The sequence below is a fragment of the Aquarana catesbeiana genome, linkage group LG01 (genome assembly GCF_042186555.1).
Source record: "Aquarana catesbeiana isolate 2022-GZ linkage group LG01, ASM4218655v1, whole genome shotgun sequence".
In the NCBI taxonomy this organism is placed as follows: Eukaryota; Metazoa; Chordata; class Amphibia; order Anura; family Ranidae; genus Aquarana; species Aquarana catesbeiana.
The window spans coordinates 401,489,155-401,505,201 of NC_133324.1; the positions used below are offsets into that span (position 1 = coordinate 401,489,155).

The following is a 16,047-nucleotide window of genomic DNA, read 5'->3' on the forward strand; positions in this document are numbered from 1 at the left end:
TTTTAGTTTTTTAATTTTTACTTCCCTCCACCTAAAAGATTTCTTGTTCAAATGATTTATTAAAATATGTAAATTACAGCTTAAATTCAATTTAAAAAAAGAGATGGGTACAATATCAGTCAACAAATGGCATATTGTGTAAAACAACTAGCATATTACAACCTTCAGACATGTATAGCAATAGGACATGTACCATAAGAGGTGAGCCTCAGGTAGAGAAGGTTGCTATCCAAAACATTATAGGACGAAAATATAAAGCAACATCAATTAGACTAGTCAAAAGAGACGTTCTCGATAAACGGCTTAGAGAAGGAGCTCAACTTGGGACATTAGGGATATATTTTGGTCTTTTCCACAGTACTATACACAGGTAACATCCCTAAAAATGGAGAGATAAACAAAGAAGAGGAAGGTCTGTGGTCTCTGCATTCTCAGGCTAAAAAAAACAGAGGACCTATCAGAACCCAGAGGAAGTAGGAAGCAAAAGACAAAAGTGAGCAAGGTAGTTTAGAGAGGAGGTGAAGAAAGAAGATGTGGAGGGTGTGGAAGTGTCAGAAGGGGAGGGTCCCTAGAGAGGATCATTGCCAGTTTAACCAGTAGTGATAGGTTGAAACAAGAAAAGCCACTCCAGGTGAGTGAGTCTTTGGTTAATCCCCACACACACTAGTCAGGTGCTAGCCCAGCTCACATTCTATGTAACATAAGGAAATTATTCCGGACGGCTGCACTTCCAAAAATCCTTTTATTGAGGCTTCATATGACAAGTGGTTGACAGATGGAGCAGGGGACAAAAAGGTAGACACGTTTGGGGCAAATGTTAAAATGTTAGCTCTTAGTCATTACCATTTGTGTGAAACGCGTCTACCTTTTTGTCCCCTGCTCCATCTGTCAACCACTTGTCATATCAAGCTTCAATAAAAGGATTTTTGTAAGTAGGGATAGGTTGTTTAGGGTGCAAGAGGTATGGTTCCACCCTCAAGGTAGTAAGAGTCATCAAAGCCTGGAGGTAGGTAGTGAGTGATTCGGGGCCTCCAGAGCTTTTCATATGGGGACACACTATTGAGTATGACTGCTTCAGTTTTGGCATAGATCATTGCTCGAGTGACACTTTGTTTCACTGCTAGGATACATAGGAGAATTTCCATGCTTTTGTGATGGTTTGTTTAGCTGCTGTGGTAATAAAGAGTAATGCCCCGTACACACGGTCGGATTTTCCGATGGAAAATGTCTGATCGGAGCGTGTTGTCGGAAATTCCGACCGTGTGTGGGCTCCATCGGACATTTTCCATCGGATTTTCCGACACACAAAGTTGGACAGCAGGAGATAAAATTTTCCGACAACAAAATCCGTTGTCGGAAATTCCGATCGTGTGTACACAAATCCGACGGACAAAGTGCCACGCATGCTCAGAATAAATAAAGAGATGAAAGCTATTGGCCACTGCCCCGTTTATAGTCCCGACGTACATGTTTTACGTCACCGCGTTTAGAGCGATCGGATTTTCCGACAACTTTGTGTGACCGTGTGTATGCAAGACAAGTTTGAGCCAACATCCGTCAGAAGAAATCCTAGGATTTTGTTGTCGGAATGTCCGAACAAAGTCCGACCGTGTGTACGCCCTATAAGAGTGTAAACGGTGCGTTAGAGCCAATGGTTTGTTATTCAGAAGCGCCACTGTTGGGTCAGGTGTCAAGGATGTGTTAGAGAGTTGGTAGAATTTCGAACACATCTGACCAAAAGGTATGGACTGTGGGGCACTCCCACCAAATATGAGCATGTGTGCCTGGTGTGTCACAGCCTCGAAAGCAGTGTGAGGGGTATTGGGAGGGGGAATTTAGAGATCCTTGCGGGGACCAGGTACCACCTGGTGAGCACTTTTTTACAGTTGGTTTCAAGGGCCATCATATTTATTGATGCGGATTTAGTTGCCTGCCAGATTTTTGTCCTGTCAGCTGGATTGAGCGTAAGATGAAGATCTTTCTACCATTTGTTTGCGTAGGTCGGCGGGAAAGATGTTGAGCAAGATAAAAGCTGAGCGTATAAGTTGGAGATTGCTTCACTGAGGGTTTCTATTTCTTCATCCTGGTTACATGAGAGGGCATCTTGCTCATCTACCCGCTATTCTAAGACAGAGGTGTGGCGAACCACATCTCAGATCTCCCGTGTTAGTCTGTAATGGCGTCTGAGGTGCTCTTCAGGGCCTTGTTGAGCATCAGCTCTAATTGACGCAGACTTAAAGGCGTCACCTTGCAGAGCTATGGGGGTCACTCCAAATTCACAGTCTGGCATTGTGGCTGCTGGATGCCAATGCAGCTTTGATGTGTGTGGTGTGAGCGGTGTTTCAAGTTGGGAAGATGGCGGCACCGCCATCTTGGTCGAGGTCCTCACAAGCACATATTGATTTCGGCTTCAGTTTAAGCTTTGAGCTGCCGTACACCATCATGGGTTGCTCCAGTGTGTCACGGCTATGATCTGAGTCCCCAGGCGGGGTTGTATAGTTGCAAGACTCGCTGATGCATGGCTGTCAGGTCTTGGTAGGTGCGGAGCTCTAAGCATGCATGTCTTGCTCAGACAGCTTCGTGCATGCGCACCACACCCCCCCCCCCCCCCACCTAAAAGATTTCAGTTTGTTGTTCAACTGAGTTGTACAGTTTATAGGTCTCATTAAAGGTGGAAAAAGTTCTGAAATGATTTATCTCAGTTTTTTACATCACAAAAACCTGACATTTTAACAGGGACATGTGGACTTTTTATATTCACTGTATATCAGAGCTTTATCTGTATCGCCTAATTATTTGGGGCCCTGTTGACTTGATGCTATAGCAGATTTACAGGATTGTCAAGAAGACACTGCATATTCTGCTACTACTGCCCTGTGGCCTTGTAAGAAAGTTATTGCAAATCCCCAGGATTATCTCCAAAAAACAGACGCCCCACAGGTTGCCAAATAATTGTCCAGAACAAACTTTAGATATATGTATGTCTTTAGATTTTTGCTGCTCCTTTAAAGAGACTCTGCCATTTTCTTTTTGTCATCCTTAGTGTGTTTTAAAAGGTATTTTTTTTATTTGATAAAATGGGGAATCATTAGAACCTCTTTCCAGCTTGTGTTACTGACTGTGTCCCTGTTGGAGATTAACCCTCTCTATTTGCCCTCGTGAATTGTAGTCAGTTGGAGCAATCTAAATTTTAGCCAATGTAACCAGAATAAATATGAACTGTTTCAATGGGAACATTTGTTTGGATGACTGCAGAATTGCCGGTAGATGATGCAGTTCAACGGATAATCCAGCATATATGGTGTTTTGAGATATCTTTATCTCTTGCATTTCACAAATCCACAGCAATATGTCTTGAATATTGGTACACCTTGGCTTTCCTGCAGAATGTAGCAGTTTCTGGTGGTGGTTCGCAAGACACTGCAGTTTGTGTTAAAGCTGGCCTCCATCTTTTGATATACTTTACATAGTATGTTTTGTCCCTCAATATCATGTGAGGCTGCTGGATGTGCAGTATAAACTGTATGTAGCAAATTTTTGTTAGTGAATCCTTATGGACTTTATAGGCACCAAAGTGCACAAAAATCTTAAAGTATAAATTTTATTAGAAATTAATTAAAACGTAGTGGTGTAGATTATAATTTGCACAAAAACATACTACCCAAAGTAAGACATAACCATCAACCACACCACCAACCTAGCCCTATCCATAACCAAAATCAATGCGCCAATGAATTGCGGCTGTCAGTGTCTGGATGGGCTTGGGGTATGTTGATGTAGCAAATTGGAGCTCTACATGTTTCACGCCAAAGCGCTTCTTCAGGAGCTTAGGGTAAGTATTTAGTATAGGTTATCGTGTTAAGAAGTCACCGTAGTGACTTTAAAAACAATCAGAGGAGCAGTAGGTGGTGTTCAAGCTGTCATCTGACATATCAGAAATCATAGAATTGTGTCCAATCCTAGTGATGGTCCTCTCACCAAAGTCTGCCAAGGTGGAGTAGACTTCACCTTCCATTTTCCTGAGTTTGTTATGTGTCCACTGTCTGTCATCCTGTGTTCTAAGAAAGTGAAATGAATCAGCTTTATTGAGGCAGATAAGACAGGCCCCCCTCCAAGATGGAATTATTTTTGTTACACCAAGTATTTTTGGCTTGCATGGTGCTAAACTGTGTGATAAATGTGAGCCGTAAAGTGTTATAGTAGAATTGTTAATACTCACTTGTAGAGGTCGACCGATATGGGTTTTTCTCTGGCCGATGCCGATGCCGATATTTAGAAATCGCGGTGGCCGATGGCCGATATATGATGCCGATTTTTTTGGGCCGATATATTAGGCCGATTTTTTTTTTTTTTTTTCTTTTTTTTTCCCCCTTCATCTCATAAAATCTAACAGTTAGACCCCTTTCACACTGGGGCATTTTTTTAGGGATAAAAATAGCGCCTGTAAAGTGCCAGTAAAACGGCTCCCCTGCAGTCTCAGTGTGATATCCCCAGTGCTTTCACACTGAGGCGATGCGCTGGCAGGATGTAAAAAAAAAAGTCCTGCAAGCGGCATCTTTGGAGCGGTGTATACTGCTGCTCCACCACTCCTGCCCATTAAAATGAATGCGCACCGCTGCCGAAGCACCTGCATAACGTTTTGGCAGCAGCGCTTCATGGGCGCATTTAACCCCTTCCTCGGCCGCTAGCTGGGTTATAAGCGCCCCGCTAGCAGCCGAATAGCGCCGCTAAAATGACGGTAAAGCGCCGCTAAAACTAACAGCGTTTTACCGTCAACGCATGCCCGCTCCAGTGTGAAAGCAGCCTTAAGTAATAAGTGATACAGAAAATTTTTTAACATTTAAACATTTATTAAACAAAACAAACCTCCAATCAGTTCACTTGTATGTAGAATTTAGATTTAAAAAAAATAACTATATCTTAAATATTAAATACACAAAAACAAGTAATCAAAACTTTTGGACGAAAAAAAAAATGGGCTAACTTTACTGTTTATTTTTTATTTTTTTTAATTAGTGTATTTTTTAAAAAAAAATTGCGTTTGAAAGACCGCTGCGCAAATACCGTGTGACATAAAATATTGCAACAACCGCTATTTTATTCCCTAGGGTCTCTGCTAAAAAAAATATATATAATGTTTGGGGGTTCTAAGTGATTTTCTAGCAGAAAATACAGGATTTTTACTTGTAAGCAACAAGTGTCAGAAAAGATTTAGTCTTTAAATGGTTAAACTGAGAAATTCTCCACGGAGTTCAGTCTATTGATAAAAAGAACCCGAAGAGATACAAATGTATCTTCTTATCAGACTTGGCAGGCTGCCCAGAGGAGGAGAGAAAACAAACTTCAAACAGCTTGCAATTGACTTCTATTACAGAAGTCATTTGCAAGTCCCGCTGAAGTTATAATCGGCTTTTTTTATCAGCACAATCGGCCGATGCCGATTAAGTAAAAAAAGCCAAATATCGGCCGATATATCGGCCGGCCGATATATCGGTCGACCTCTACTCACTTGTTAGTGTCCTGCCTTCTAGTGGTGGGATTTACTAAATTCGTATTTTGCATGTATATCTGAACGCGCACACACACGTTGATTTCACATAAATTGAATTCATTGTAATGTTTGTTACAGAAGATTGAAGAGATCGCTGAAGGGATTGTATCTGGCCTTGGCCCTGATGGAGAGGTATGCTTTACTATTGCAATTGTAAACATTTATTCCATTAAAATAACCTAAATTGCAATTCTGTTTGCTGTTATATCTTGTATTATAGAAAAAAAAAGACTACTGATTTAGAAGCACCTGGTGCCTCTTAGCAATGTTTTTCTCCAGTCTTTTAAGGGTATGTGGGTATTTTTCTATTGGGCATTACACTTTTTTTGTACCTGATTATTAGCGTACCCTGCTGGCATGTTGCCAATCAACATCGCTAAAACTATACAAAATACATTGCATATAATTTAAATATTTACCATTTTTTGTTCCGGCATAAATTACATTGTATGGTTCTGTGTAAAAGTTGTCAGCTTTGAGAAAGGTCCCTTTTTTAATTTTGTAGGTTACCCAATACAGATCTGAACACACATCTCTAGTTGAAGGGAGCAAAATGTAACCTAAAACATTACATTTATTGGATAGACCCACAGTAAATTATTAATTCCTGTCCTTGAAAATCGCTGAATGTTTCAAGAGTAAACCCGACATTACTTGATGTTTTTGCAGAGGTCTGGCAGCCATCCTAAAGGAGGCTATAGCAAAAAACAACTTGACCCAGCTTTCCTCCAGTACAGTACTTATATATTCTTGACTGGTAACAGCAAACAGTAGGTCACTTTCTTTCTTGTCCATTGAGAGACTCAGGAAGTCTTGCTAGAGAGGATTGGACACTGGCAAACAAAAGATCTGTAAGCCAGCCATAATAGCCCCTCCTTCTGTGAGCATGCCTCAGATTTTTGCTACTGGCCTAGGAAGATGGGCATTTGTAACTCGCCTCTGCAGTGTTAAAGACTATCCCATTTTTTTTTTTTTTTTGCTAATTTTTTTTTACTTCAATTAAGACTGCTCTACATGAATGTTGGCATTTTTACTCTCTAAATGCAGCTGTCCGTTGTGGTCGTCCTCATCCTAGCTTTTGGAGTACTGCAGCCGGACTGGACTGGAACTTGCAAGAGTAGCCTTGACTTGACCTCCGGGTGTTCTGTGTGGGACACTTTCCATACTCTGTTCTGGTAAAAATTGGCTATAGCATGCTTTCCAAGTCCAGAGCTGCTGACATTACCTCAGCATTTTCCCTGTGCCCAAAGACTCACTTAAGCCGATTGGGTCAGGCACCAGGAGCTACCTTGTTTACATAGGCTGCTCACATGCCTTTATTCCTGATGGTTATTGCCATAAAAGGGGGTTAATACTCTGGGACTGGATGTTGATATCCATTTTCTACTATACAGCACTGAGAAAGCATCCTCCCTGTTGCTGCTTCTGCTTGCAGAGAGCCATATTGACTTTCGATCTGTTCCTGCTGCTTGCTTACAGTTACTTTGGTGACCTTTGGCCATTTGACCCACACCCACTACCAACAAAGTTTCATGATTAAAGGATAAATTCACCTTTGTAAAAAAAAAAAGAAAAAAAAAAAAACGACTAGAGGCGACTTTGTAAAAAATAAAATAAAAAATGCACACCTTTTTGCAGGTGAAAAAATGTACCTATATACATACAGGTGCACTTCCTTCAAATGTCATATAAATAACTGTGAATAATGATCACAATAACCAATTGTGAATAAACATTAAAAAGAAATGTACAAAAATGTGAAGCAATTAAAATACTAAAACCATTATATATATATATATATATATATATATATATATATATATATATATATATATATATATATATATATATATATATAAAATATGTCTGCAAACAAATGCATGCACACAATGCATGAAAAAGATGCATGTCAGTGACCACAATACACTTAAAGGGGTTGTAAAGGTAAAAATTTTTTCACCTTAATGCATTCTATGCATTAAGGTGAAAAAACTTCTGACAGAACCGCTGCCCCCAGCCCCCCCGTTTTACTTACCTGACGCCTCGAAAGTCAGCTTCGCGTTCCCGACATCTGTTCCTCCGCTCACCCTGGCCGCTGATTGGCTGCAGTGGATGGATTGAAAGCAGCGCAGCCATTGGCTCGCGCTGCTGTCAATCACATCCGATGACGCGGCGCGCCGGGGGGCGGGGCCGAGTGATACAGCGAGCGGCTATAGCCGCCGGCTGTATCACGGGAGCGCGCCCGCAAGCACTCACCACCGTGCGAGGGAGCTCGCATTAAGGTGGTGAATGCTTGCGGGGAGGAGCTGAAACAGCCGCCGAGGGACCCCAGAAGACGAGGTTCGGGGCCACTCTGTGCAGAACGAGCTGCACAGTGAAGGTAAGTATAACATGTTTGTTATTTTAAAAAAAAAAAAAAAAACACCTTTACAAACGCTTTAATGTGAATATTAAATAAATACTGTATGTCCAAAAATGTGAAACATGAAAAATATTCCAACCATAATACCGTGTGTGTGTATATCGGTATTGCTTTATGGCTATGTATTCCAACTGTCAGTGTGCAGCATCCAGGGGTTCACTCAGCGCAAAAATACTTTTATGGTAAAGAAATATGCATTTTTTTTTTTTTTTACTAGGAGCCTGCAAAGCATTGCACCAACGATAAGCAATAATCTCAGGCTCTTGCAGAGTAATTTTATCCGTCTGCTCCTACCTAATACGGCAGACATGGACATAATGACGGGAATTCTCAGTGAACTACCTAGAGCGCTCAACAGCATCCTGGTAGTTCATTGAGAACTACAAGCTGTCAGCCGTAAAAGGGTGGGCCGGGTGGGCAGAGTGGGGGCTGCTGCTACAGTAACCTGTTACATTTCACCCTGAATACCGGTGCAACATGTTACAAAAGGTGAACTTGTCCCTTTAGTTTAGGCCTTACCTCTTATCCTGAGCCTATAGGTTGCCTTCAGACGCAATCCGTGTGATTCTAGACACAGAGGGGACAGTCCAACTGTACCTGGTACTACCAGCTCACTTTCTACCAACATCTCTAGGGCTGCTTGCAGCACCCCTACTAAGTGTCCCAATGTCTGCAGCCTGAAATTATGATGTTCTCTGCTCTTGGAGTCTATTCTGTCCTTGAAATTCTCTTTCGTTCTAATTGGTTGTAGAAGCATCCTCTGCAGTTTCGGCTGATGTTCTTTGCAAGACTTTATGGCCCAAATCGTACAGTTATTTGCTGATTTTGATCAGAGGCGCTGCATGTACACCCTCTCCAGCAGATTCTTTATCAAATTTCCCTGTGGCCCTAGCCGCTTTAGAGTCATCAGCTGCAGAAACTCCTTGAATCTGGGTCAATATTATTCCTGACTGATGAGCTTACCCCTGAGGAGTTGTAGTTTATTGCTGTGTGTTCCAAAATAAAGGAGACTGTTCCAACTCTTATTAATGCAGTGCGCACAACTCTAAAATGATAGGTTCAGCCTTTTGCTTCTACCAGTGCTGTTTCCAGCTGTGGATGATTTAACACTCCTAAAGATGCAAAGACTTTCCCTCAGCAACTATTTCACATGAAGATTGGAAGTATCCTGATAAGTTGTTTTCTTCCAAGGAGTGCCTATTAGCCTTGTATCTATTCTGTGTGAATTTTCTGCAGAGGTAGTTTATTCCCATTGTGGATCTTGATTTGTCCTGCATTAACAAGGCACTTACAATTTCAGGAGAGCATGCATCCGTCTTTAAAAAGCCAAGCAATAAACAGCTGGAGGTCCTCTCTAGAGCTCTGTGTCTGTTTAACCCAGGGTGTTCCTCCCAATGGGAAACTTCAGACTCCAGTCTAGAGTTTGAATTGTTCAGTCCAGAAGTTCAGTAACATCTGCAGAGCAACATTCTGTCATCGTGGGACAAATCGGTCTGGTCTCTTGTCCTGGCTTGAAGAATCCAGCTTTAGCGTTTTAAGTCCTTTCTTAAGGTCTTTTGGAAATTATCACAGGGCTGCCTTTTGGACTGGGGAGGAATCCTGGGCATCTTCAGGGGACTTAGTTGTTGGATGCGTCTCAGCTCCCGTTAAACAGTTTTTCCATGGGACAGATCCTCTTTCCTGCTGCTAGATTTGGACCAGCGTTTAATTCTCAACACCATCGAGCGACAGGTTTCTCCCCCTTCTGTTCAGTTTCAGAGGCCACTGGCCTCTTATTCCTTGTCCCTTATACAAGGGATCTCCTATGTAGCCCCCCTCGTCAATTCACCAGTGACTTCCCTCATCCATTCACCTATGCATAGGAACAAGGGACTGTTGAGGCTTAGGACATAATTATTGCCCATGTTACAGTGCATTTGGAAAGTATTCACAGCGCTTCACTTTTTCCACATTTTGTTATGTTACAACCTTATTCCAAAATGAATTAAATTCATTATTTTCCTCAAAATTTTACAAACTATACCCCATAATGACAATGTGAAAGAAGTTTGTTTTAAATCTTTGCAAATTTATTAAAAACAAAAAAAATGCCCATAAGTATTTACAACCTTTGCCATGACACTCAAAATTGAGCTCAGGTGCATCCTGTTTTCACTGATCATCCTTGAGATGTTTCTACAACTTGATTTGAGTCCATCTGTGGTAAATTGTTGATTGGACATGATTTGGAAAGCCACACGCCTGTCTATATAAGGTCCCACAGTTAACCGTGCATGTCAGAGCACAACCCCAGCCAGGAAGTCCAAGGAATTGTCTGTAGACCTTGGAGACTGGATTGTATAGAGGCACAGATCTAGGGAGGGGTACAGAAACATTTCTGCAGCATTCTCCCATTGAGCACAATGACCTCCATCATCCATAAATGGAAAAAGTTTGGAACCACCAGGACTCTTCCTAGAGATGGCCATCTGGACAAACTGAGCGATTGGGGGAAAAGGGCCTTAGGGAGGTGACCAAAAACCCAATAGTCACTCTGGCAGAGCTCCAGCCCTTCTCTGTGGAGAGAGGAGAACATTCCAGAACAACAACCATCTCTGCAGCACTTCGCCAATCAGGCCTGTATGGTAGAGTGGCCAGACAGAAGCCACTCCTTAGTAAACGGCACATGACAGCCTGCCTGGAGTTTGCCAAAAGGCACCTGAAGGACTCTGACACGAAAAACAAAATTCTCTGCTTTGATGAAACAAAGATTGAACTCTTATTGGCCTGAATGGCAAGCGTCATGTCTGGAGTAAACCAGGCATTGCTCATCACCTGGCCAATACCACCCCTACAGTGAAGCGTGGTGGTAGCAGCATCATGCTGTGGAGATGTTTTTTAGCGGCAGGAACTGAGGGACTAGTCAGGATCAAGGGAAAGATGAATGCAGCAATGTACAGAAAGTCAGAGACATCCTTGATGAAAACCTGCTCCAGAGCGCTATGGACCTCAGACTGGGGCAAAGGTTCTTCCAACAGGACAACAACCCTAAGCACACAGCCAAGATAACAAAGGAGTGGCTATGGGACAACTCTGTGAATGTCCTTGAATGGTCTAGCCAGAGCCCAGACTTAACCCCAATTGAACATCTCTGGAGAGATCTGAAAATGGCTGTACACCAACTCTCCCCATCCAACCTGATGGAGCTTGAGAGGTCCTGCAAAGAAGAATAGGAGTAACTGCCCAAAAATAGATGTGCCAAGCTTGTAGCATCATACTCAAAGACTTGAGGCTGTAACTGGTGCCAAAGGTGCTTCAATCCAGTATTGAGCAAAGGCTGTGAATACTTATGTACATGTGATATTATTTTTTTTTCTTCTTCTTCTTTTTCTTTTTTTTTTTATTAATTTGCAAAGATTTCAAACAAATTTCTTTCACGTTGTCATTATGGGGTATTGTTTGTAGAATTTTGAGGAAAATAATGAATTTAATCCATTTTGGAACAAGGCTGTAACATAACAAAATGCGGAAAAAGTGAAGCGCTGTGAATACTTTCCGGATGCACTGTTCTGCCTTTTACCTTAACCAGGACACTTTTTTTTTTTTCTCCCTCTGTCCAGATCTAGTTCACCAAAAGGGGTGGGAGCAGGAGCATTTCCTTTCTAGCATAAAAGGAAAAAAGGTTGTCCTGGGATCTCTGCACCATCAAACAAGAAAGAGGAGCTGCGCTTTTCGGCCACTAGCGGGGCGCTTTTAACCCCCGCTAGCGGCCGAAAAAGGGGTAAAAAGCGCCGCTGCTCCGGCAATCGGTTCATGACAAATTGTTGGAGTATGAACATAGTCTTCAGGAAGCACGGTGAAAGTGTACTGGCGGCCGTCCCACACCATAGCAAACTTGTCTTGACACTTTGGGTCTATCAAAATAGAAAAGAACACATTAGCCAGGTCTATCACAGCATGATATTCTCCTGCATCTTTAACAATTTTCTCAACAATTGAGATCATATCGGGTACAAGCTGACTTCAATGGAGGAGCCACTTTGTTTAGACCTCTGTAATCCACAGTCATTCTATATGTCCCATCAGGTTTCTTTACTGCGAACACCGGAGACGAGAAAGGACTTACAGCAAGTCTAAGGATCCCTACTCTCAACAGTTCTCGAATAGTCTCCCCAATTTCTTTGTGGCCTTCAGGAATTCTGTACTGCTTGAGATAGACTGGCTTCTCTGGTGAAGGAATGTAGACGGGTCCATTTCGCATGACCTCTTACCGCAGCCTTCACTGCACTAACCAGATACGCTTTATCAGGATACCCAAATGTGAATGTACCCCTTTCAGTCTGAATTGACTGACTTTGAAGTACATCCATCCCAAGAATATTTTCGTGTAACTGTGAAACCAAAACATTTGTCATAAATCCTGATACCTTGCCAATAAGGATGAGTTCAGGCGTGTTCGCAAACAGCACGTGCAGAACCCGTCAGGAAATTGGCGCTGCGGAGCGCTAATCACCAACAGTGAGACATTGTCCCGATGCGCGGCTGCAGAGATCGGGAAATGTCTCACTGCCTGTGATTAGCCCTGTGCAGTGCTGAATTCCTGGCGGGCTCTGCACATGCTGTTTGTGAACACGCCTGAGCTCATCCTTACTTGCCAATAGCCAATTTCACCTATATCCTAACTGCTGGTGTGGTTTGCCCTTCCAAACCTTCTACATAAATCAATTCTCCTTTGCGATGAGAAGGATTTCCCTGCAAAAGTGTAACTTCAGCTCTAGTATCAACTAAAGCTATCAGATGTTTAGGAGAAGACGACTTCCCCCACCATACAGTGACAGGTGCATATGGGAGTCGATCTCCCGCTGTCATTGCCCTCACTGCTATTACAGGAGACTCACCTTCCTTTCATAAACGATAAGGAACCTCCCAATCCCCTTTTCTGATTCTCTCTAACTCCCCCCCCCCCCACCAGGATAAAGGGATTTGGGTTTGGGTTCATGTTCAGTTTTGGGAATTGCTTTTGGGGCTTATAGGAGGGGTCTGTTCTGTTTTCTCTAAATCTAGACTGATGTTATTTTCACTAGGAGTAGTGTTTCTAACCCTGACAGTTTCCCCACTAAATGTTTCCACCTCTTCAGCATTTCTGCAGTAGAAATCCCATCTATCTCATCTTTAGGTACTCCTGCCTTTAAAAGGTCCACCCACATTTGTTTCCTAGAGATAAATAGCCTGGTTTCTGTCTTCTCTCCCAAATTCCCTTTCTTCTCTGTTCTTTTCTGCTTGTATTCTTCCTGTCTGGCCTTAACCTTTCATCTGCTGCCCTGACAGGTTTTGTTTTAGTCTCCTCTAGCTCCCCCAACTGGCTTAAAAGGGTAGTGGCTTCATGAATCTTGCTGTTTAATCCCAGGCCTCCCAGCAAGGACAATAAAGGAGCCCTGAGATTAAATGGCGCAGACTTCATCAGCTTAGAGCGCAGAGCAGACGTAAAGGGTTCCATATCTGGACCCATCCATTCTAGAAATGTATTTAATCCAGTTATACAACCCATCTCGCGTAACTTGGAAATATCCTCTCCTATTGATCTCCAGGAGTGGGCATTTTCCAGGTCAGAAGGACTAGCGTAAACTCGGACTATTCCATCTCTCACAAGGTCTAGCAGTGAAAAAATCACACTAAACGCTCAGGCTTTTTGCATTGTCTGACGCAATTGTGGCTCATGGGTTAACACTCCCGTAACCACTGCTTCCTTACCTGACAAAACAATACTGTCCTGCCCCGTCATCCCACAAGCGTAGGAGCCAACTCAATAGGAGCTTGCCGAACCTTTGTTTGTATTGTTTTGCCATCTCGTGGAGTTCAGTTTGTGTAAACTCCCATACTTCTTTAAATTCTTCTGCCACATCTCTGGGGTTGCAATAATGCACCTCCCCATCTGCCATATCTTCTTTGTCATGTTGCCTTTTCCTATGCTTAGTAATGGGATGGTTCTTTCCCATTGGATAATCATCTTCAGAAACATCAAACTCTATCTCCTCATCCTCACTATCATTTGAGGAGAGCACATCCTCACAATCCCAGTTCTCACCGCTCTTGCAAATCATCAGTCCGACTAGCGGTTGAACGTACACACTCTGAAGCAACTGCTAGCTGGTCTTTTAATACCTTAACTTCTGCCTCTGCCTTCTCCCTTCTATGTGATTCCGTATAAATAGCATGAAGGAAGTACCAACTCACTGTGGACACTGTCTTTTTCTCTTTTTTACTTAAATCCAACCCCTTAAGGCTAAAATCTACAAAATGATCCGAGACTTTATCACCCCAAGTCAGCTTCAAGGGAGACGCATACTTTACAACTGGAGGGAGTCCAGAGAAGGGCAACAAAGTTAATAAAGGGTCTGGAGGATATTAGTTATGGGGAAAGGTTGCGAACGCTGAACTTATTCTCTCTGGAGAAGAGACGCTTGAGAGGGGATATGATTTCAATATACAAATACCATACTGGTGACCCCACAATAGGGATAAAACTTTTTCGCAGAAGGGAGTTTAACAAGACTCATGGCCACTCATTAAAATTAGAAGAAAAGAGGTTTAACATTAAACTACGTAGAGGGTTCTTTACTGTAAGAGCGGCAAGGATGTGCAATTCCCTTCCACAGGCGGTGGTCTCATCGGGGGGGGCATTGATAGTTTCAAGAAACTATTAGATAAGCACCTGAATGACCACAACTTAAAGGGATATACAATGTAATACTGACACATAATCACACACATAGGTTGGACTCGTGTCTTTTTTTCAACCTCACCTACTATGTAACTACGTAACAAGCTACACAACACACCACAGAAAAACAGGTCTGCTTCAGTTGAATTATAACACAGATCGCAGCATGAGCCCCCAAATTGTTTTGCTTATGTCTATCTAGCAAGGTTACTTTGTGGTATAAGCAAGGAAGCTAAGACCTCTGCCGTGTGTAAATGTGCTTTTACTATACAAAAATGCTGTACATACAAAACTTACAATATTAGTAATACAATACAAGACTGACATATATCTAACAAGCAAAATGCCTATCAAATAAACAGCCTATGGTCTGTAACAGTAGAAATACACTTAAAAGTTACTTAGCTCCAGTTACTGTGTTCATGATCTTCGTTGCTCCTGGAGATCAGGCACCTTCTTGTTCGCTAATTACAGATTTGCGTGTGCTTCGGTGTTAATCCATGTGGAGTGGCTCCACTATCAATCTCTACTGCTCCTTTTATTTGGGCTTTTGTTTACCATGGTTACAAACTTGTTTTCCATAACAACCGACTAACAGTCATTCTTTCAGTTTGAGAGACCCTCTCTTACCTGTTTACTGTAGCTATAGAGACAATAGCCTATTCAAACTGTCAATTGAATACAACAATGGTAGCTACGTTCCCATTGTATCCAAAAGCATTTGTATGAGAAATACAGTATCTCACAAAAGGGAGTACACCCCTTTCATTTTTGTATATATTTTATTCTATCTTTTCATGTGACAACACTGAAGAAAGTACACTTTGCTACAATGTAAAGTAGTGAGTGTACAGGTTGTATAACAGTGTAAATTTGCTGTCCCCTCAAAATAACTCACACACAGCCATTAATGTCTAAACTGCTGGCAACAAAAGTGAGTACACCCCTAAGTGAAAATGTCCAAATTGGGCCCAATTAGCCATTTTTCCTCCCTGGTGTCATGTGACTCGTTAGTGTTACTAGGTCTCAGGTGTTAATGGGGAGCAGGTGTGTTAAATTTGGTGTTGTTACTCTCACTCTCTCATACTGGTCACTGGAAGTTCAACATGGCAAAGAACTCTCTGAGAATCTGAAAAAAAAGAATTGTTGCTCCACATAAAGATGGCCTAGGCTATAAGAAGATTGCCAAGACCCTGAAACTGAGCTGCAGCATGGTGGCCAAGACCATACAGTGGATTAACAGGACCAGGTTCCACTCAGAACAGGCCTCGCCATGGTCGACCAAACAAGTTGAGTACACATGCTCAGCGTCACATCCAGAGGTTGTCTTTGGGAAATAGACGCATGAGTGCTGCCAGTGTTGCTGCAGAGGTT

At 42.3% G+C, this 16,047-nt stretch overlaps 1 protein-coding gene across 3 annotated transcripts in view; it reads left to right on the forward strand.

Annotated features, from left to right (window-relative positions):
* Window positions 1-16,047, forward strand: part of SMARCA2 (SWI/SNF related BAF chromatin remodeling complex subunit ATPase 2) — a 273,379-nt gene that overhangs the window by 75,880 nt on the left and 181,452 nt on the right. For all 3 annotated transcript variants that reach the window (XM_073634901.1, XM_073634899.1, XM_073634906.1), the window contains exon 11: window positions 5,630-5,683. In XM_073634901.1, coding sequence (XP_073491002.1) covers window positions 5,630-5,683 — 54 coding nt within the window. The remainder of the gene's footprint in view (window positions 1-5,629; window positions 5,684-16,047) is intronic.